Source organism: Chiloscyllium punctatum, chromosome 39 (genome assembly GCF_047496795.1).
Source record: "Chiloscyllium punctatum isolate Juve2018m chromosome 39, sChiPun1.3, whole genome shotgun sequence".
In the NCBI taxonomy this organism is placed as follows: domain Eukaryota; kingdom Metazoa; phylum Chordata; class Chondrichthyes; order Orectolobiformes; family Hemiscylliidae; genus Chiloscyllium; species Chiloscyllium punctatum.
The window spans coordinates 67,526,050-67,549,482 of NC_092777.1; the positions used below are offsets into that span (position 1 = coordinate 67,526,050).

General features: G+C 43.3%; 1 protein-coding gene across 3 annotated transcripts in view; it reads right to left on the reverse strand.

Moving 5' to 3' along the window:
- Positions 1-22,685, reverse strand: part of LOC140464175 (monocyte to macrophage differentiation factor-like) — a 66,548-nt gene extending 43,863 nt beyond the window's left edge. Inside the window, exons 1-2 of one of the 3 annotated variants that reach the window (XM_072559002.1) lie at positions 3,424-3,735; positions 2,432-2,538 (exon numbers count right to left, since the gene is read on the reverse strand). Coding sequence is in view for 2 of the 3 variants with exons in the window: in XM_072559000.1 (XP_072415101.1) it covers positions 22,528-22,559 (32 nt within the window). In the remaining variant the exon portion in view is untranslated. Of the gene's footprint in view, positions 1-2,431; positions 2,539-3,423; positions 3,737-22,527 lie in introns of those variants that run through there. The other 2 variants (XM_072559000.1, XM_072559001.1) reach the window with 2 other exon arrangements.
- Between the last annotated feature and the right edge of the window lie 748 nt (positions 22,686-23,433).

Sequence of the window (23,433 nt, forward strand, 5' to 3'; positions counted from 1 at the left end):
CCCACCTGCCGGCACCCGGCCCATATCCCTCCAAACCCTTCCTATTCATATACCCATCCAAATGCCTCCTTCTCTGAATCCTTTTACTGGCCTGAAGAGCACTGGTAACTCAGACAGTAACAATGGTCTCTCTCATTCCAAAATCTGTGGTCTTTGTCATTATCTCTCTGCTTTTTCTAACCGAATAAAGCATTGTAAAATAATTTCTGTTATATTGTCTGAGATCTGCTTCAACAAGAGGTTGTGCTTGAACATTGCCAAATAGAAAACAGTTCCTTTTGACAAGAACCTTGCTTCTCCCTCTAAATTAATGAGGTGTGGGTTGGGGGAGGGGGGGGGGGGGGGGAGAAGGTAGCTGAAAAAGCAATAGGTGGAGGATGAAGATGAGAGAGAAGGTGATGGGTCAGAGGGGGAGGGGAGTGATGGACAGGTCAGGAGGGCAGTGCAGAATTGGAGGCTTGGGACTGGAATAATGTGGGGAGAGGGGAAATGAGGAAACCCACATTTATCCCATGTGATTGCAGGGTCCTAAGGCAGAATTTGAGACATTCTTCCACCAGGCATCGGGTGGTAACGGTTTGGCATTGGAGGAGGCCCAGGATATTCATGTCCTTGATGGAGTGGGAAGGGGAGTTGAAGTGTTCAGCCACGAGGCAGTGGGTTTGGTGGGCGCGGGTGTCCCAGAGATGTTCTCTGAAACAATCCGCAAGAAGGTGTTCTGTCTCCCTGAGGTACAGGAGACCATATTGGGTGCAACGGATGAAGTAGATGACATTGGTAGAGGTACAGGTAAATTTCCGACACTTGTGGAAGGATCCCTTGGGGTCTTGGACGGAGGTGAGGGGAGTGGCGCGAGCACAGGTTTTGCACTTCCTGCGGTGGCAGGGAAAGGTGCCAGGAGAGGGGTGTGGGCTGGTGGGGGGCAAGGACCTGACGAGGGAGTCGCAGAGGGAATGGTCTCTCTGGAACATTAATAGGGGTCGGGAGTGAAACATATCTCTCGTGTGGGGTCCACTTGGAGGTGGCTGAAGTGGCAGAGGATGATGCGATGTATGCAGAGGTTGGTGGGTGGAAGGTAAGGACCAGGGGGGTTCTGTCCTTGTTGCGTTGGGAGGGGTGGGGTTCAAGGGCAGTGGTGCGTGAAGTGGAAGAGATGCACTAGAGGGCATCGTCGACCATGTGAGAAGGGAAGCTGTGATCTTGGAAGAAGGAGGCAATCTGGGACTTTGAGGTGGAATTGGTCATCCTGGGAACAGATGTGGCGGAGGTGGAGGAACTGGGAATAAGGGATGGCGTTTTTACAGGAGGTAGGGTGGGAGGAGGTGTAGTCCAGGTAGCTGTGGGAGTCGTTGGGTTTGTAGTAGATTTCTGTGGTTGGCCGGTTGCTGGAGATGGTAATGGAGAGGTCCAGGAAGGGGATGGAGGTGTCAGAGATGAACTATTCAACCTCATGTAGGAGCACGAGGTGGCGCCGATACAGTCAGTCGTGTGTGTGTGTGTGTGTAGGTGCTAGTATAACCGTGGAAGATGGACTGTTCCATGTACCTGACAAACAGGCAGGCATAGCTGAGGCCCAAGCGGGTGCCCATGGCTACCCCTTTTGTTTGGAGGAAGTGGGGGGATTGGAAGGGATTGTTTTCATTGCTGAGGACCAGTTCAGCCAGGCGGATGAGGGTGTCAGTGGAAGGATGCTGGTAGGAATGGCATGAGAAGACGACTTGGAGATGTGTACAGGGACTGGATGTCCATGGTGAAGATGAGGCATTGTGGGCTAGGGAAACACATCTTTTCCTACCTCGACACTGCCCTGTCCCCCTTAGTCCAGGATCTCCCCACCTATGTTCATGACACACCCGTTTTCCCGGCCCTCAACACCTCATCTTCACTATGGACATGCAGCTTCTTGAGTATTCATCTGCACTGCAATCTCAGATCATATGGGCATTTCTTTCTGGGAAACTAATGTCGCCCTAATCAGGTAAGCAATTCATTCTCTTTCAGAGGAAATTAGATTAGATTACTTAGTGTGGAAAAAGGCTCTTCGGCCCAACAAGTCCACACCGACCCTCCGAAGAGCAACCCACCCAGACCCATTCCCCTACATTTACCCCATCACCTAACACTACGGGCAATTTAGCATAGCCAATTCACCTGACCTGCACATCTTTGGACTGTGGGAGGAAACCGGAGCACCTGGAGGAAACCCATGCAGACATGGGGAGAATGTGCAAACTCCAAACAGACAGTTGCCTGAGGTGGGAATTGAACCTGGGTCTCTGGCGCTGTGAGGCAGCAGTGCTAACCACTGAGCCACCATGTTGCCCTAGTACTCCCAAGTCCACTTTGTGTTTTCTTAGGTGTAATGTATCTTTAAGACTAATCTTTTCCTGATATTGCAGTCTCCCATAGATCCGATACCCCTGAATATTACCTTCTCAACGTTGGTCACCTTGTAGCATGTCTCAAATGGGTGTGACCGGATGGTCATTGATTTCGATTTGTGCTGTGTATCTTGTTATTCAGTGATAGTTAAAAGATCTGCTGAGGCAAATGCACCAGGGGTATTCAATTTAGGATGATCAAATAAATTCTGCTTTGATTTACATATAATTTTAAACAGCATTTGGGAGAATTATACCCCACAGTTCTACTTAATTTTCTTTGTAAATGTGCCTGCGACAATAATTAATCAGCAAATCAGTGTTGTCACTAGATGATTGCAATCTAATAGCCTAGCTTAAATTACAATTTTTAAAATGTGTACTTTGTGTCCTGTTATTGGAAGCAATAGCTGATTATGTTTCCAATTAACTTCTATCACCAGATAAATCAAATACTTTGACCTCGAGCTACGAACCACATCCCTCACATGGAACTTGTAGAAAGCAGTAAATCTCAGTATAGCTGTCACCATAGTTACAATGCCAGCTGCTTTTGTTTATAAGCACGCAAAGTTTCTCACGTAGCACAGCATTTATGTAGTAAAGTGCTTCCAGTCGCTTCATTGGAGCATTAACAAAAAAACCATTTGATATCTAGCCACGAAGAAAATACCATGGGACACATGACACAATTCTTGGTCAGAGGCAGTTTTAATTCAGAATTTTAAAGGAGAGAAGAGTGATGGAATTTCAAAGGATAAGGATAAGGATAATAAAATGACCAAAATCAGGAATGATTAGGAGATTAAAATTGGAGGAACACAGATTACATAGGGGTGAAGGAGATTAAAGATAGGAAGGAGCAAGAGCACAAAAGAAATGAAAATAAAGTTGAGAATTTTAAAATTGGGACATTATCTAAGTGCTAAATAGATTTCAAATGCCATTGTCCAGCTCAAACACTATCAGCATTACAATGTTCTAATGAAGTACTTTTGCACGAATATACTAAAAAAAAATCCAGTTAGGAAATGTCTGTTACCTTAAATGCTTCATGAATTCATCCATTTCTTCTCAAGACTAACTTTTGAATTTAAGAGTGGGGCTCATTCCCGAATTTAAACAATTTCCACTGTCAGTGAGCCTTTACCCAGGAATACTTCACTCTTGTACTTATACAGGTCACAAGCAGGTTTGGGAAGATAGAATGCACGATTTTGCAGCTGACAGTTTTACCACAGCCACATTAGATACAATACGAAAATAAAACTCCAATGACTTTTATATTACAGACCTCATCACCAACATAAATGCTTAATTGAGCTCAACAATGTAAGTCTGCGTATTCACCATGATGGCTTTTGAGTGGTCAGTCTCAGATTTCAAATGTTATAACATGTTATCCCAGTCATTTGGCCTGTCTCAGCACCAGCTTATTTTAGCAATTATTCCTCTGGCTCATTTAATTGGATTATAGGTCATCGTTATGGCTGTTACTCAGCTATTGACACTTTACTCACTAACACTGGCAGCTTGTTCCATATCCGTACCACCCTCTGCGTGAAAAAGTTGCCCCTTAGGTCTCTTTTATATCTTTCCCCTCTCACCTTAAACCTATGCCCTCTACTTCTGGACTCCATGACCCCCAGGGAAAAGACTTTGCTTATTTACCCTATCCATGCCCCTCATGATTTTATAAACCTCTATAAGGTCACCCCGATGCTCCAGAGAAAACAGCTCCAGCCTGTTCAGCCTTTCCCTGTAGCTCAAATCCTCCAACCTTGGCAACATCCTTGTAAATCTTTTCTGAACCCTTTCAAGTTTCACAACATCTTTCCGATAGGAAGGAGACCAGAATTGCACGCAATATTCCAAAAGTGGCCTAACCAATGTCCTGTACAGCCGCAACATGACCTCCCAACTCCTGTACTCAATACTCTGACCAATAAAGGAAAGCAAACCAAATGCTTTCTTCACTATCCTATCTACCTGCGACTCGACTTTCAAGAAGTTGTGAACCTGAAGTCCAAGGTCTCTTTGTTCAGCAGCACTCCCTCTGACATTACCGTTAAGGGTATAAGTCCTGCTAAGATTTGCTTTACCAAAATGCAGCACCTTGCATTTATCCAAATTTAAGTGGCAAAAGTTTGCCGAGGAAGAGAAACGCATTGACAGGTCTGTCTGAGTACACTTGACTAATTAAGCTACAGCACAAAAAAGTGGGAACCTTGATCCAGCCAGGCCCAAATGGCCGACTGCTTTGTCTAGATAACCTTCCCTCTTAACAGTACATCATAACTAGGGACTGGTCTAAACAATGTGGAAAAGGTCATGAGGTAATTTTGCTCAGCTGACATGCCCAGTATCATTGTCCTATAAAATGACATTTTCTTTTAAAATCATCTTAGATTCCCAAAATCCAAACTAAATTTTTGACCCTCCTGGATCTCAAGCTCCAGGGAACAACACACAAACACTCAATTCATGATAAGCAAATGTACACTCAAATCAGACCACAAACAGTTAAACTTTTGACAGGCTTCCGTCCTGTCTCTCCCTCTCTCTGTCCCTTGAACCCTTCAGTCAGTGAATGTAATTTACAGGAGAATGTTTTCTTTCGCTCACTCACATATGAACATCTTCCAACTTTCTTACTATGTCAGTTTCAGCCTGTGTTTTCTTAGCTTGTAAGGGCAATGAGGCATTCACATTTCAGGACAGTCAAGATGAGGGAACTGAACTTCATAAATCCAAATCTGTTCAGTGTGGTATACACGAAAATGTATTAGGATTGTTCTATTATATGTACATTCCACTCAGCTTATTAAATTACAAGTTCTTTTCCTATTATGAGTTTTGTTGAGTCTCAGTTATCCAACATTCCACTGTGAAATATGCACAGCTTCCAGCCCCCAGGGTGAGAAGGATGTACTGCCACACATTCCACAAGTGAACAAATGTTATCACCTTATTTACACCGATCCATTGACACTAAGAACAGATGTCCTTAATTCTTCTGAACAAATGGGGCCCCCATCGTGGTCAAGTGCATTCTTGCATCTCCTGTAGCAGATGTATAAGGCTACAAGCTTTCTCAGAATCAAACTCTCATAACAATAAAGCAGTAAATATAGATATTCACTTGCATAGACAGAGTTATGGACCAAAAGCTGGAAGATAGAAATAGTGTAGCTAGAAACAAAATCAAAAATTGCTGGAAAAACTCAGGTCTGGCAACATCTGTGCAATGAAAGCTGAGTTAACACGTCGGGTCCAGGGACCCTCCAACAGAACAGAGTTGGACGCAAAACATTAACGGTGCTTTCTGTCCACAGTTGCTGCCAGGCCGGCTCAGTTTTTCCAGCAATTTCTGATATTCTTTCCCAATTCCAGCATCTGCCATTCTTTGTTTTTTTTTGTTTAGTGTGGTTAGATGTTGACCAACGTGAACATGAAGGGCCAAACAGCACCCTTCTATGCTTAAAACTATCAGAGTCTATTTCTTAAAGGCAACAGCCACTGATGAGAGGAAAACAAAAGCCTTTTTTCAGGCTTCATGAACTTTTACTGCAGAGAGATAGAGACAGACTCTATTGTTCCAGCGCTCTGGAGACTCCTCCCTTTCTATTGTGAACCCCCAGTCTGTGCACTGCCTAGTAGCTAAACAGTCTGGCTGACAACTTCTGGCAACTAAAATTGGTCACATATGCACAAACCAATCAGCGATCGATCACTTTCCAAATCTCACCCTGTGCCTACATCCCAGTGCCATACCATCTCTCCTCCCTCACTACTTTGAGCAGTAAATGCAAGCATAATAATTCTGCATGAATTTCAGTAATTTGCTTTTCCCCATTTCAGTACACAATCAAAACAGAGAAAAATAAGATGTTATCTTCTTCCCATATACTAAATGCACACGAGGAGATGCAGGAGAATTTTCCAGTGGAACCAAAACACCAAAGAAAATTCAATCTTGCGGTAGTCAATGACAGAAAAGCTGCCTGCATGAGTAGAATGGCAGAATTCATGGGGAGATATTCTGGGAATGGGGATAGGAGTGGCAATGTTAAGAAGGCATACAGTGTTTTAGCTTTTATTAATAGAGGGATCGAGTTCTGGAACCATGAGGTTATGCTACAGCTGTACAAAACTCTAATGCGGCCGCAGTTGGAGTATTATGTACAGTTCTGGTCACTGCATTATAAGGAGGATGTGGAAACTCTGGAAAGGGTGCAGAGGAGATTTACTAGGATGTTGCCTGGTGTGGAGGGAAGGTCTTACAAAGAAAGGCTGAGGGACTTGAAGCTGTTTTTGTTAGAGAGAAGAGGTTGAGAGGTGACTTAATAGAGACATATAAGATAATCAGATGGTTAGATAGGGTGGATAGTCAGAGCCTTTTTCCAAGAATGGTGATGGCCAGCATGAGGGGCATAGCTTTAAATTGAGGGTGATAGATATAGGACAGATGTCAGAGGTAGTTTCTTTACTCAGTAGTAAGGTTATGAAATGCTTTGCTTGCAACGTTATTAGATTCGCCAACTTTAAGTGCATTTAAGTCGTCATTGGACAAGCACATGGAATAGTGTAGGTTGGATGGGCTTCAGATTGGTACGACAGGTCGACGCAACATCGAGGGCCGAAGGGCCTCTACTGCGCTGTAATGTTCTATGTTCTATGTCTGCTGGGGAGGGGGTGGAGGGAGAGAGAGAGCGAGCGAGAGCGAGAGTGAGAGAATAACAATCCAAGGGGACATATGGAGAGGAGGCATCAAGGTTTGGTGGAGAGGAAGGGGGAGTAGGAAGCTCCTAGGGTGGGGAGGAAGGTTGCAAGGCATGGATGGGTGAAAGATGACTGCATTTTTGAACTATTTAACAAAGAAATACTCAGCTAACAAGGGGCCAGGGAAACTTCAAAATCACTGAAGCAATTCATTTATTGCAAATGAACGTGTACCATCTAGTTTAAGCTGCATGGGTTTAGAGTCAAGAATACAAAGGGAAAATGGTAATGGATTTATTGTAATCAACACTGTCAATTGTTACATTTAAATTTGAGTTTGAAAAACGAGCTGCAGTAAAAAGGATTGTAACTGTCTGGTTAAAATCTTCCACCTTTGTGCGCATGATAGCAATGCATCTGTTTCGATCTCAAGAATGGTGAAAGGCTGCTGGCTTTGTGCATGCAGACATTATAGAAACATAGAAATCACACAAGCAGGCCATTAGTCTCTTTCCTGATGAAGGGCTTTTGCCCAAAACGTCGATTATAGTTGCTCCTTGACCTGCTGTGCTTTTCCAGCACCACTCTAATCTTGACTCTCTGATCTCCAGCATCTGCAGTACCCATTTTGCTATTAGCCTCTTAGCCCACTCTAACACCCAACAAGATCATTGTTAATCATCTCTCTCATTTCCATATTCCCACTCTCTCCCATACCCTTTGGCTCCTTAAGCTTCTACAGACATTAATTTTCTTAAATTTATTCAGTGACTTGGCCTTCACAGATTTCTGTGCCAGAGAATTTCACAGGTTTAACTTCCTGAGTGAAGAGATTTCTCCTCAAATTAGTCTGAAATGGCCAACCATTGCTTATAGAATGTAATCCCCACCAAAAGGGTAACATTATCTCTGCATCCATTATGTCAAGCTCTGTTAGAAGTTTCTCTGTTGCAATCAGATCCCCTCTCATTTTTCTAAAGCAAATGGAGGCCTCGTTGACCCAATTTCTTCTCATACAACAAACCCATCACCCAAGGAATCAGTCTGATGCACTCCCTCTATGACAAATATACCTGTTCTTAGGTAAAGAGAGCAAAACCACACATAGTGCTCCAAGTGTGGTCTCAATGAGGTCCTGTCCAGCTTCCTTGCTCCTATACTCAAATCCTCTCACCAATGATGCTGAAATACCACTCGCCTTCCGAGCTGCTTGCTGTACCTACATGCTTCTTTCAACAACTTATGTACAAGGATTCCCAGATCCCTTTGCATATTAGTATTTTCCAGTCTATCACCATATAAATACTGTTTTGTTTCACAAATATTGATTACTTAATACTTCTCCATGTTATGCTGAGTCTCCTACATATTTGCTCATTCACCCTGTCTAAGTCACTCTGAAGCTTCTTTATAACCTCGTCACCAGTCACAATCTCATCTAGTTTGCTTTCATCAGAATCACCAATGTACATTGTACATGACTGAGATGGAAGGCACTGCTTTTCTCTAGTCCCATTACTACACAGGTCACAAATATAGTTAATTGCTTTGCCATTTTCCCCAATATGGCCAATAGTAACAAAAACTAAAATGGCTAGTTAGCAGCATCTGTGAAGAGAATGCAGCGTTAATGCTGAGTCCAGTGACTCTTCAGTTCTGCTTTCTCTCCACAGATGCTGCCAGACCTGCTGTGTTTCTCCAACACCTTCTGTTTTTGTTCTACATCTCCAGCATCCACGGTTCTTTATTTTACTTTAATTGCCAACTGTATGCGTCCTCAATTAGATTTGCAATAAAAGATTTATAAACCAGATTTCTTTAACGAATACAAAATTATCGATTTATTATAAATAGAACATATTCTATGATGTTGCAAGACTGGTTAACATTTTCATAATACAAAGAATGCTTATGCCTTTAATTAACTCAAAACATACACAAACCCCACTGAGTCTCACTTCGAGATTCAAATTTTAGTCACTTACTCTTCGTTCTTGAGGGAAATAGTAAAGAATAAGAGGTGGAATGTCTATAATGTCTGGCACACAAAGATGGATGTTACAACACAAGCAGATGTCTCTGGGATATTTGCCAATGCACCTTACTCAGGAAACCACTGTAGCAAGAGTTCTAACAGATGCTCTTCAGGAGGACAAGTCGTGGTTCAGACTAGATTCTGGATTAGTGGTGCTGGAAGAGCACAGCAGTTCAGGCAGCATCCAAGGAGTAGCGAAATCGACGTTTCGGGCAAAAGCCCATCATCAGGAATAAAGGCAGTAAGCCTGAAGCATGGAGAGATAAGCTAGAGGAGGATGGGGATGGGGAGAAAGTAGCATAGATTACAATAGGTGAGTGGGGGAGGGGATGAAGGTGATAGGTCAAGGAGGAGAGGGTGGAGTGGATAGTTGGAAAAGGTAATAGGCAGGTAGGACAAATCCGGACAAGTCATGGGGACAGTGTTGAGCTGGAAGTTTGGAACTAGGGTGAGGTGGGGGAAGGGGAAATGAGGAAACTGTTGAAGTCCACATTGATGCCCTGGGGTTGAAGTGTTCCGAGGCGGAAGATGAGGCGTTCTTCCTCCAGGCGGCTGGTTGTGAGGGAGCGGTGGTGAAGGAGGCCCAGGACCTCCATGTCCTCGGCAGAGTGGGAGGGGGAGTTGAAATGTTGGGCCACAGGGCGGTGTGGTTGATTGGTGCGGGTGTCCCAGAGATGTTCCCTAAAGCGCTCTGCTAGGAGGCGCCCAGTCTCCCCAATGTAGAGGAGACTGCATCGGGAGTATGGGATACAATAAATGATACTAGTGGATGTGCAGGTAAAATTTTGATGGATTTGGAAGGCTCCTTTAGGGCCTTGGATAGAGGTGAGGGAGGAGGTGTGGGCGCAGGTTTTACAGTTCCTGCGGTGGCAGGGGAAGGTGCCAGATTGGGAGGGTGGGTTGTAGGGGGGCGTGGACCTGACCAGGTAGTCACGGAGGGAACAGTCTTTGCAGAAGGCGGAAAGGGGTGGGGAAGGAAATATATCCCTGGCAGTGGGGTCTTTTTGGAGGTGGCGGAAATGTCGGCGGATGATTTGGTTTATGCGAAGGTTGTAGGGTGGAAGGTGAGCACCAGGGGCGTTCTGTCCTTGTTACGGTTGGAGGGGTGGGGTCTGAGGGCGGAGGTGCGGGATGTGGACGAGATGTGTCGGAGGGCATCTTTAACCATGTGGGAAGGGAAATTGCGCTCTCTAAAGAAGGAGGCCATCTGGTGTGTTCTGTGGTGGAACTGGTCCTCCTGGGAGCAGATACGGCGGAGGTGGAGGAATTGGGAATATGGAATGGCATTTTTGCAAGAGGTAGGGTGGGAAGAGATGTAATCCAGGTAGCTGTGGGAATCGGTGGGTTCAGACTAGACCAGGGCTCCAGCTACTGCACTGGGAACACAAGAGGTTTTCTAGAAACAGTAGAACTAAGCTGGGAAGCTCTTTTCCTTCATCAAGCTGACCACCGATTGAAAAATCCAAAAAACAATCTCCAAAATAGAAATTGCAATTTGACAGTTATAAAACCAAGTTTCTAAGCAGAGCATCTGCAGTAAATAAGCGATTAGTGCCTGGTATGTGACTTTGAAGAACAGCATTGTTACAAATAGTTTCCAATACTTAAATAAAATCCCATTTTCTCCAGGACTCTTTAAAATCAAGTCCACAAAATTATTAAATATGAAGTCACCGAAACAAAGTTTGTATCCACTATTTTAGAGAAAAGCCTTTGGTTGCTAACTTAGGTCTTGTGCCAATTTAAATTTCTGTCTAAGAAATAAATACTTTCCTTGTATGTTGTGGTTTTAAATTTAATGGCAGAGAAATAATCAATGAATATATGGTTGGGCTGTGTCAGAGAGGAGTTAAGGATCAATCACATATAGGCCAGACCAGGTATGAGCAGGAGATTTTCTTCCTTGAAAGGATTAGCAAACAGGATGGATTTTACAACAAGTTTTCAATCCCAGATTTAGTACTTAAATTTAAATTCGACCAGCTGCCACACAGGGATTTGAATCTATGTCACAAACATATAAACCTTGGCTTCAGAATTACCAGGCTAGCAATATTACCACGATGCTACCTTGTCATCTTATTCACAGAGGCTCATTTATGAAACTAATGCCGACTACTTTGCAACTTGTTAATGAGGAGATGCGCCCCTGTGATTTGATAATGTGATAGTCAATGGTTAATTAACACATCATTAGCACTCATTAAGCCTATTTGTTGACACTAAGAATCCTTCCACCAGGCATTAACCTTCACGTAAAGGGAACATTGGCATTTTTTAAAATACAAGATTAAATATTGCATTGTGATTTTTAAAATGAATTCATGGGATGCAGGTGTCACTGACTTGGCCAGTATTTATTGCCCATCCTTAGGTGCGTTGAAAAGGTGGTGTCGAGCTGCCTTCTCAATCTGCTGCAGTGTGTGTGGTGTGGATAGATTAGATTAGATTCCCTACAGTATGAAAACAGGCCCTTCGGCCCAACAAATCCACACCAACCCTCTGAAGAGTAACCCACACAGACCCATTCCCCTACCCTATAATTTACCCCTGACTAATGCACCTAATACAATGGGCAATTTAGCATGACCAATTCACCTGACATGCACATCTTTGGATTGTGGGAGAAAACCTGGAATATACAAACTCCACACAGACAGTCACTCGAGGTGGGAATCGAACCCAGGTCCCTGGTGCTATGAGGCAGCAGTGCTAACCACTGAGCCACCATGCCGCTCTATAGATAGACACACAAAGCCTTGAAAAAGTATGGTCCAGGACTTCCATGTACAATCACTGAATATAAAAATATGTAAAAAGGTATTTTTGAATATATTGTTTTTACTCGTATTGTGGAAGCATATTAATGGCATAATATTGTTCTCAGGTAATATTTGTATTTTTTCTCTCTGACATACAGCCTCCATAGTGAATGTGGTTGTGAAGGCCTCAAAACAAGAATATCTTCATGGCTCATCACCTTAAGAGCTAAAGAGTTAACACATAAATAGGAAACACTATGGTCACAATTCAGCATCTGACTATTCTCAATACCACCCCAAATTTTCTAAATAGTACTTATAGAATAATTGAAAATAGGAGCTGGAATATCCCATTCAGTCCTTTGAGCCTGCTCGACCATTCAACACGATTGTGGTAGATCATCCAACTCAGTACCATTTTCCTGTCCACACCCCCCACCGCCAATCCCGACACTCTGATCCCTCAAGTCCCAAGAATGATATCCATCTCCTCCTTGAAAACATTCAAACTTTTGACCTCAACTGCTCTGTATGTCACAGAATTCCATAGATTCACCACTCTCTAGGTGTAAACATTTCTCATTTCAGTCCTAAATGGCTGAGCTTGCATCCTTAGATTGTGGCCCCTGGTTCTGGACTCCCCAGTCATCAGGAATATGCTTCATGCGTTTACCATGTCTAGTCCTGTTAGAATTTTACAGGTTTCTATGAGATGCCCCCTCATTGTTCTAAATTCTGCCTTTTTCATCTTCTCACCACACAGCTCTATGGCACAGTGGTTAGCACTGCTGCCTTAAAGTGCCAGGGATCTGGGTTCGATTCTAGCCTTGATGACTGCCTGTGGGGAGTTTGCACATTCTCTGCTTGGATTTCCTCTGCGTCAGTTTCCTTCCAGAATAGATAGATTGGCCGTGCTAAACTGCCCCATAGTGTCTAAGGAAATGGTTGGAAAATGCAGGGTTACAGGGATAGGGTGAGCGTTTGGGTGGGATACCCTTTTGCAGGTTTGGTGCATACCCAATGAGCCAGGTAGCCTCTTTCCACACAGTAGGGAATCTATTCTACATGTTGCATCCACATGCTTATTTTCAACAATTGGTATACAAGGACATCCAGGTCCTATTGCAGCTCCCCCTTTCTGAATCTATTTGCCATCCAGATAATAATCCGTGTTCCAATTTTTGCTATCAAAGCGAACAACCTCACATTAAGCACATTATACCCCATCAGCCATGCATTGGCTCATTCACTCAGCTTGATCAAATCACACTGAAGGATCTTTCATCCGCCTTGCAGTTCACTCTCCCACCTAGCTTTGTGTTGTCTGCATATTACACTTAGTTCCTTCATCTAAATAATTAATATATATTGTGAATAGGATTAGGCTACAGATCAACCATGATCTCACTGAATGGCAGAACAAGTTCTAGGGGCTGAATGGTGAACTTTTGGACACATCTTCCCTGTCATACTCCACCAGTCACTACCTAACAGTCAGAAAGTGATCTGCTTATTCCTACTCTATGTTTTCTATCTGGTAGCTATTCCCTATCTATGTTAGTACGCCATCTCCAGTCCTATGTGCCGAAATTTTACATGTCAATTTCTTATTGAAAGCCTTCTGCACATTCACAAGGGTTTCCTTTCTAAATGTTCTTTTACATTTTTTATAAAGGACTCCAGGATTTTCCCTACTACTGACATCAGGCTAAAATCAGTCTGTATTTTCCTGTTTTCTCTTTAGCTCCTTTTAAAATAATGGAGCTATATTAGCTACCCTCCAATCCTGAGAAACTGTCCCAGAGCCTAAGGAATCTTGAAAGGTGACCAACCAATCCACCATTTCTAGGGGCAATTTTTCTGTTTACTCCCTTTCAATATTACAACTATTCTTCACTTACCCATTTTTGGAAATTTCTATTCTAACTTCAACCTCTTTTTCCTCTTCAAATTCAGGAACATGGTATTACTTTCTAAACTCAAGTCTATACTTCTTCCAAGTCTCTTTCAATTGTACTTGCACCCTGCCAGAGCTCTATAAACTTTACCTCCTTTTTCCCATCCTAAATCTGTTTCTTCCTCTACCCAATCCCCAATCAACTGTCACAACCATAAGATATATTTTGTAAAAGAAGGCTAACCTGACTTTTTAAAATGGTCATCAAATCTGACAAGATGGCTACCAGAAGTCACATGAAAATTCCTATTTCACTATAGCTTTAAAGAAAGTAGAGATTTGTGCACAGAAGGAAAACATTTGGAATTTGTTTAACCCTTGGATAAGATAACCCACCACAATTGATCCTCCTAGAGATACAAAATTCAAAGCTTATGCAAGAACAAAAGGCATTAAAGGACATCAATATAATTCATTTAATCAGTTGAAATTAAGTAATGGGCAAACATCCAGCAAATGGAATACGACATGGGAAAATTTAGCAAATAATAAAGCAGAATATTACTTCGATGAAGAATGACTGCAGAATTTAGGAACGTGGGTGTTTTGGTGCACGTCACAAAAAAAAATCAAATAACTTAAAAGGCAAATTAATTGCCATTGTTAGGGGGAAAATTTGGGTATGACATCAATTACTTAATAAATCCACACCAGCTAGGATTAGAATGGAGAAGAATGTTTTAGTTAATTTTATAAGCAAAAATTATTTAAGATTCATTTTCCATTCAAGAAAGTAGCCAGGTTGAAAATAAAATAATTTAAACATGCTCAGATGCTGATGCAGTAGACAGACTGTTTGTATGAAAGTACAATATGCATGAACTAGCATTAAGCCTGAGGCCTTATTTGGAAATGGAAAAAAAAGAGGATGAGCCCTACTTCAGCAGGAAAGAAAAGCAATGGGGTTTAGTCACCATTGGGATTGAAGCACAGGCCTTAGAGAGAATGGCAGCTGGGAAGATAGGGAGTTGTGAGACCAGAGGTAACAGGTGCCATGCCACTTTTGGAATGTGAGAAACACAAGATGTTTGTCAGAAACAGACCATTTTGGAATTCAAGTAGTTTACTGTCTATATGATTTACAATGTATAAATATCTGATGAATGAGTTACAGTGCCACCTTGGAATCTTTTTCAGAGTCAACACACCCAACATTGGCTCAATAAACGATCTTTGACCTTCACCTAGAGATTATTCTATAAAATCATTACTACAAACACTAACCTTTGCATATTTTTAATCAACTTGTTCAGACATGTTATGACACATCTCTGCAGCAGATGAGGCTTGATGTCAGGCATTGCAGCCCAGCAGTGAGGAAACTTGTCACTGTGCTACTTTAAACCATGTTTGTTATGAGAGGAATTGAGAATAAAAGTAATGATGTTTATACTTCAGTTATACGGGACATTGGTAAGACTACATTATTTAAGCAAGGACATAAATGTGTTGGAGGTGGTTCGGAGAAGGTTTGCTACATTGATAGGGGTGATGTTCCTATGTATGAAGATTGAGCTGGTTTGCACAGGAGTCTGGGGTGACCTTATTGAAATGTCCAAAATTCTGAAGGATCTTGGCACGGTGAACACATAAAACCTGTTTCATCTTGTGGGTCTCTCCAGAAACAGGAGCAATGTTTAATATTAAGGGTTATCTTTTTATGACAGATACAATAGGAATTTGTTTTCTCTCAGAGTGCTCTGCAACTTTAATACACTCTGCCTCAGATAGTGGTGCAGGCAGGGTGTTGGGTAATTTTAAGGCAGAAATTTTTAGATTCCTGTTAGGCAAGTAAATCAAGGGTGGGGCTTGACATTGCTGGCTGGAACAGCATTTATTGCCCATCCCTATTTGCCCCTTAAAGATGGAGATGAGCAGCCTTCTTGAACTGTTGCAGAACATGTTGTTTGAAAGGGAATTCCAGGATTTTGACCAAGCAATAGTTATACACTTCCAATTCAGGATGATGAGTGACATGAAGGAGAATTAGCAGATGGTGATGTATTTGCTGCCCTTAGCTTTCTAGATGGAGGTGGTCCTGTGTTTGTAAGGGCCTAAGGATCTTTGGTGAATTTCTACAGTTTATGTTGTAAATAATACACATTGCTGCTAATTTGTTGGTGGAGTGAGTGAATATTTGTGGATGTGGTGCCAATCAAGCAGGCAGATTTACCTTGGATGGTGCTGTCAAGCTTGATTGTTGGAGCTGCACCAATCCAGGCAAGTGGGGAGAATTCTATCACACTCCTGACTTGTTTCTTGACAATGGTGGACAGGTTTTGGGGAGTCAGGAGCTGAATTACCCGCTGCAGGATTGCTAGCCTCTGTCCTGTTCTCATAGCCACTGTATTTATATGGAGAGTCCAGTTAAGTTTCTGGTCAAAGCTAATCCCTAGGATGTCAACAGTGGGGGATTCAGTGAATGCAACACTATTGGATGTCAAAGGGTGGTAGTTAAATTGCCTTTTATTGGGGATTGTCAATGTCAACCAACAATGCCCACATCCCACGAGCAAATTTTAAAAAGTCCAGTAATAGTTTTGAATTAACAAATCTCAGTCAATTCTAAAGTTTTACTGCTGATTATTTTTAAACTTAGACACAAACTAAAAGAGTGATGTACGATCTTCTACAAATTATTACTTCACAAACCACACTGATGGCACACCTGGTGTGATCATTAAACAGGGACTGTGAATGCTTGAAATCTGAAACAAAAGTCAAATTACAGGGGAACCCAACATATCTAGCAGCATCTGTACAGAGAAAACAGTTAGCATCGAGTCCAGTGACCCTTCTTCAGAACTCGCTCTCCAAAATGTTAACTCTTTTCCCTCCACAGATACCTTTACCCTTGTGAGTGTGACACACTCTCCTATCAACTATGAAACCTTTGGTTTAAGAAAATACCTTTCAGCATTTCACAATTAACTACAGGGAAAATTGATGTTACAAAAGATTTGGAAGTCAACCAGGAGTTTAATAAACTAAACTGTTATGCAAAAGATCTGTTACAAAAAAAAGTTTAGATAGAGAAGTCCAAAACACGGGAATAGCACATTTAAACGCCCTGTAAACAATGGAGGGTCAAGACAAGTTCAGGGATGACTACACAGTATATAGAGTATATAAAATCATGAGGCCATCTTTGTGGGAGGCTGAGGAAGAGATTGCCAGACCCCTTGCTGAGATATTTGTATCATCGATAGCCGTGGGTGAGGTGCCAGAAGACTGGAGGATGGCTAATGTGGTGCCATTATTCAAGAAGAATGGTAAGGAAAAACCAGGGAATTATAAACCAGTGAGCCTGACATCAGTGGTTGGTAAGTTGTCAGAGGGATCCTGAAGAACAGGATTTCCATGTATTTGGAAAGGCAAGGAGGATATGGAAGAAATAGACTGTAGGGAAACAGATGGTGACATCTTGCAAAATGTCCAGATTACAGAGGAGGAAGTGCTGGATGCCTTGGAACAGGTAAAGGTGGATAAATCCCCAGGACCCGATCAGGTGTACCCGAAAATCCGTGGGAAACTAGAGTGGTTGCTGGGCCTCTTGCTGAGAGATTTATATCATCAATAGTCACAAGTGGGCGGCACGGTGGCACAGTGGTTAGCACTGCTGCCTCACAGCGCCAGAGACCCGGGTTCAATTCCCGCCTCAGGCAACTGACTGTGTGGAGTTTGCACATTCTCCCCGTGTCTGCGTGGGTTTCCTCCCACAGTCCAAAGATGTGCAGGCCAGGTGAATTGGCCATGCTAAATTGCCCGTAGTGCTAGGTAAGGGGTAGATGTAGGGGTATGGGTGAGTTGCGCTTCGGCGGGGCGGTGTGGACTTGTTGGGCCGAAGGGCCTGTTTCCACACTGTAAGTAATCTAATCTAAAAAAAACGTGAGGTGCCGGAAGACTGGAGGTTGACTAATGTGGTGCCACTGTTTAAGAAGGGTGGTAAGGACAAGCCAGGGAACTATAGACCAGTGAGCCTGAACTCTGTGGTGGGCAAGTTGTTGCAGAGAATCCCGAGAGACAGGACGTACATGTATTTGGAAAGGCAAGGACTGATTAGGGATAGTCAACATAGCTTTGTGCGTGGGAAATCATGACTCACAAACTTGATTGAGTTTTTTGAAGAAGTAACAAAGAGGATTGATGAGGGCAGAGCAGTAGATGTGATCTATATGGACTTCAGGAAGGCATTCAACAAGGTTCCCCATGAGAGACTGGTGAGCAAGGTTAGATCTCACGGAATACAGGGAGAGCTAGCCATTTGGATACAGAACTGGCTCAAAGATAGAAGACAGAGGGTGGTGGTGGAGGGTTGCTTTTCAGACTGGAGGCCTGTGACCAGTGGAGTGCCACAAGCGATCGGTGCTGAGTCCTCTACTTTTTGTCATTTACATAAATGATTTGGATGTCAGCAAAAGAGGTAGAGTTAGTAAGTTTGCAGATGACACCAAAATTGGAGGTGTAGTGGACAGCGAAGAAGGTTACCTCCGATTACAACAGGATCTTGATCAGATAGGCCAATGGGCTGAGAAGTGGCAGATGGGGATTAATTCAGATAAATGCGAGGTGCTGCATTTTGGGAAAGCAAATCTTAGCAGGATTATACACTTAATGGTAAGGTCCTAGGGAGTGTTACTGAACAAAGAGACCTTGGAGTACAGGTTCATAGCTCCTTGAAAGAGGAGTCGCAGGTAGATAGGATAGTGAAGGCGGCGTTTCGTATGCTTTCCTTTATTGGACAGAGTATTGAGTACAGGAGTTGGGAGGTCATGTTGCAGCTGTACAGGACATTGGTTAGGCCACTGTAGGAATATTGTGTGCAATTCTGGTCTCCTTTCTATTGGGAAGATGTTGTGAAACTTGAAAGGGTTCAGAAAAGATTTACAAGGATGTTGCCAGGGTTGGAGGATTTGAGCTATAGGGAGAGGCTGCACAGGCTGGGGCTGTTTTCCCTGGAGTGTCGGAGGCTGAGGGGTGACCTTATAGAGGTTTACAAAATTATGAAGGGCGTGGATAGGGTAAATAGACAAAGTCTTTTTCCTAGGGTGGGGGAGTCCAGAACTAGAGGACATAGCTTTAGGGTGAGAGGGGAAAGCTATAAAAGAGACCTAAGGGGCAACTTTTTCACGCAGACGGTGGTACGGGTATGGAATTAGCTGCCAGAGAAATGTGGTGGAGGCTGGTACATATGCAACATTTCAGAGGCATTTGGATGGGTATATAAATAGGAAGGGTTTGGAGGGATATGGGCCGGGTGCTGGCAGGCAGGACTAGATTGGGTTGGGATAACTGGTCGGCATGGACGGGTTGGACTGAAGGGTCTGTGTCTGTACTGTACATCTCTATGACTGATTAAGGATAGTCAACATAGCTTTGTGCGTGGGAAATCGTGTCTCAGTAATTTGAATGAATTCTTTTGAAGAAGTGACAAAGAAGATTGATGAAGGCAGAGCAGTTTTGCATAAGAACACAAAAAACAGGAGCAGGCCAACTGGCCCCCTCCATCATTCAATAAGATAATGGCTGCTCTTTTCGTGGACTCAGCTCCACCTACCCGCTTGCTTACTGTAACCCTTAAAACATTTATTGTTCAAAACTCTCTCCAACTTTGCCTTAAAAACATTCAACAAAGTAGCCTCAACTGCCTCACTGGGCAGGGAATTCCACAGATTCACAACCCTTTGGGTGAAAGAGTTCCTCCTCAATTCAGTTGTAAGTCTGCTCTCCTTATTTTGAGGGTATGTCCCACTATTTCTAGTTTCACCTGCCAGTGGAAACAACCTCCCCACTTCTCTTATCTATTCCCTTCATAATTTTATATATTTCTATAAGATCCCCCCCATCATTCTTCGAAATTCTAATGAGTATAGAATCAGTTTACTGAGTCTCTCCTCATAAGCCAACCTCTCAACTCCTGAATCAACCTAGTGAACCCGCTCTGCATTCCCTCCAGGGCCAATACATCCTTACTCCAGGTATGGCCTCACGGGCACCCTATACAACTGCAGCATAACCTCCTTATTTGTAAATTCCATCCCTCTGCCATGGTAGACTGGTTAGCAAGATTAGATCACATAGAAAAAACCCAAAGAACTACAGATATTGTAAATCAGAAACAAAACCAAAGTAGGTGGAAAAGCTACACAGGTCTGGCAGCATCTGTGAAGAGAAACCAAAGTTAATATTTTAGATCTGGCGACCCTTTCTTAGAGCACTTCCCCAGTTTTGAGGAAAGGTCACTGAACCCAAAATATTAACTTTGATTTTTCTTCACAGATACTGCAGACTTGCTGAGCTTTTCCAGCGACTTCTGGTTTTGTTTTAGATATCATAGAATCCAAGGAAAGCTAGCCATTTGGATACAAAATCGATTTGAAGGTAGGAGACAGACAGTAGGGATGGAAGGTTGTTTTTCAGACTGGAGGCCTGTGACCAGTGGTGGGCTGGGAGGATTGTTGCTGGGTCTACTGATTTTTGTTATTCATATAGTTCTGTAGTTCTTTGTGGGCGGCACGGTGGCACAGTGGTTAGCACTGCTGCCTCACAGCACCAGGGACCCGGGTTCAATTGCCGCCTCAGGCGACTCTCTGTGTGGAGTTTGCACATTCTCACCGTGTCTGTGTGGGTTTCCTCCGGGTGCTCCGGTTTCCTCCCAAAGTCCAAAAATGTGCAGGTTAGGTGAATTGGCCATGCTAAATTGCCCGTAGTGTTAGGTGAAGGGGTATATGCAGGGGAATGGGTCTGGGTGGGTTGCACTTCGGCTGGTCGGTGTGGACTTGTTGGGCCGAAGGGCCTGTTTTCACACTAAGTAATCTAATCTAATCTAAAAATCTAATCTGTAAGTAATCTAATCATAAATGATTTGGATGTGAATATAGGAGGAATGATTAATAAATTTGCAGATGACATCAAAAGTATTAACGTAGTAGACAGTAAAAAAGGTATCTCAGATTATAATGGGACCTTGGTCAGATGGGAAAATGAGCAGATAACCTGCAAATGAAGTTTAATTTAGATAAATGTGAGGTGTTGCATTTTGGTAAGGCAAATCATGGTAGGATCTATACACTTAATGGAAGGGTCCTGGGGAATGTTGCCGAACAGAGAGACCTTGGGTGCAGGTTCATAGCTTCTTGAAGGTGAAGTCATAGGTAACAAAGGTAATGAAGAAGTCATTTGGTACACTTGCCTTCATTGGTCAGTGGAGAAAGTGAGGACTGCAGATGCTGGAGATCAGAGCTGAAAATGTGTTGCTGGAAAAGCCCAGCAGGTCAGGCAGCATCCAAGGAACAGGAGAATCGACGTTTTGGGCATTCCTGAAGAAGGGCTTATGCCCGAAACGTTGATTCTCCTGTTCCTTGGATGCTGCCTGACATGCTGCGCTTTTCCAGCAACACATTTTCAGCTTCACTGGTCAGTGCATTGACTAGAGGAGTTAGAATGTCATGTTTATGGCTGTACAGGACACTTTTGGAAAACTGCGCGCAATTCTTGTTTCCCTGCTATAGAGAAGTTATTGTTAAACTTGGAAGGGTTCAGAAAAGATTTACAAGGATGTTGCTTGGGTTGGAGGGTTGCTCTATAGGAAGAGGCTGAATAGGTTGGGTTTTTATCCCCCCAGGAGCACAGGCTGAGTTGTTATATATGGAATGAACTGTCTGACGAAGTGGTAGATGCAGGTAGAGTTATAATATTTAAAAGACATTTGGACAGGTGCATTAATAGGGAAGATTTACAGTGATATGGGCAAAATCAAGCAAATGGGACTAGCTTAGTTTGGGAAACCTGGTTGGCATGGATACTTTGGACCAAATGATCTGTTTCTTTTCTGTACAATTCTGTGATTCTAAAAGTTCAGAAATTGGCATCAGAGCAAATCAGCCAAATGCATTAACTCAAGAGAGAATGAGAGATCAGAGAAGAACTTCATTATTCCTAAAGAAATATACAAAAAATTCCCAAATAAAATAAACACACATAACATCAAAAATTCATTAACCATTCCCTGTTTTCCTTAGAGAAGGGAAACTAATTTCATCTTTGCTCTAGGCTGGTTTTAAAATAATTTTTCATGAAGTCACACATTGTTGCAACTGCAAAGAAATTTGCACAGATTTCCCCTTCGGAGTTTGCATACTAGGAATGCATTCCACATGAAACATGCTTCCAGACTAAAAAGCTGGAAGGATTGCAACATGCCTGTAACACCAAGTACATCTGCTGCTAAAATTAAGATCAGAACTCAAATAAATAGTTTCTCCTCAGATTATGAAAATAGGCTTCAGCAGCATGCCACAAAAGGACCAGCCCTGTCGCATTGCATGTAGCAATTGGAAAGTATCATCAGTTTCAGTTCAAGAATGTGTTGCACAAGTAAGAAATGAGTGAATTCCTTCTCCTACCCCTCTCCCCTACCATTCTACCCCCCTCTCCTCCCCTCCTCCTCCAACTCCAGCCTCTCTGCCCCCTCCTTCACTCACCGTCCCATTCCCCCATCTCTCTCACCCACTTGTCGCCCCCATCTCCTCTCCTCTCCTCTCCCCACCCCAGTATGTCTTTCCCTCCCCTTCCACTTCTCTCCCTCTTTCCACGCCAACCATGACTCAGAGGCGGGCTCCCCCGCTTGCCGCTATCAGGTGGTCACTCAAAAGATCAGCGTCTTCCTACCTGATCGGAGAGATGAGTTTGAGATATCCCATAGCGGCTGGAGGCCGGGTCACGGTTGCCGACCCCACGCCTCCGCCCCCACCTTAGAGAGCGAGCGAGGGTCAACCCCGGACACACACCGAAACCGCCTCCGCCTGCTTCAGTAGCCTCACTGCGCATGCCCGGTCCTGCCCGTTGGGTGCGCATGCGTCCTATCTGGTCTGGCGCGAGAGCAACGGTCGAGGTTGTGCCGCCATTATTTTGGTTATGGAGCTATGGACAGCTACTGGAAGCTCAAGATACTAACTCGGTCATTGACACCGCCTTTTTTTTTACGTGTCGTCTTTTAATTCATCACACTGAGTTGTCCAAGGATGAAATGAAATGTGTTAATGTAGTTACTTTTTAATTCCAAGACTATTAACATCCCTGTTTACCAAGCCAGTTACCATGCTGGTTCAGAAAAATGTCGTTGTTCCTTCACTGCTATCGGAGGAGCTATGGTGAGTTGCTGAGGGCATGTTATAAATTATAATGTTACTGCACATAAGTCCTGGAGGAAGTGAATGCTACTTCGTCCTGGATAGGGCTAAGCCTCTTGAGTTTTTCTGCAGCTGCACCCATCCAGACAACTCGGGAGTATTCCATAATAGGTTCTGGATTAGTGGTGCTGGAAGGGCACAGCAGTTCAGGCAGCATCCAAGGAGCTTCGAAATCGATGTTTCGGGCAAAAGCCCTTCATTTACCTAGTATTCCATAACAGTCCTGACTTATGTCATTGCCGATGGTGGACAGTCTGTGAGGAAGTTAATACTTTCTAGCCTCTGAACTACTCTTGTAGCCACTGTGTTTAAATGGCAAGTCCATTCAGTTTCCAGTCAACTTAATTGGTGGATCAGGCAGTCAATGGATTTGAAGGAAATAACT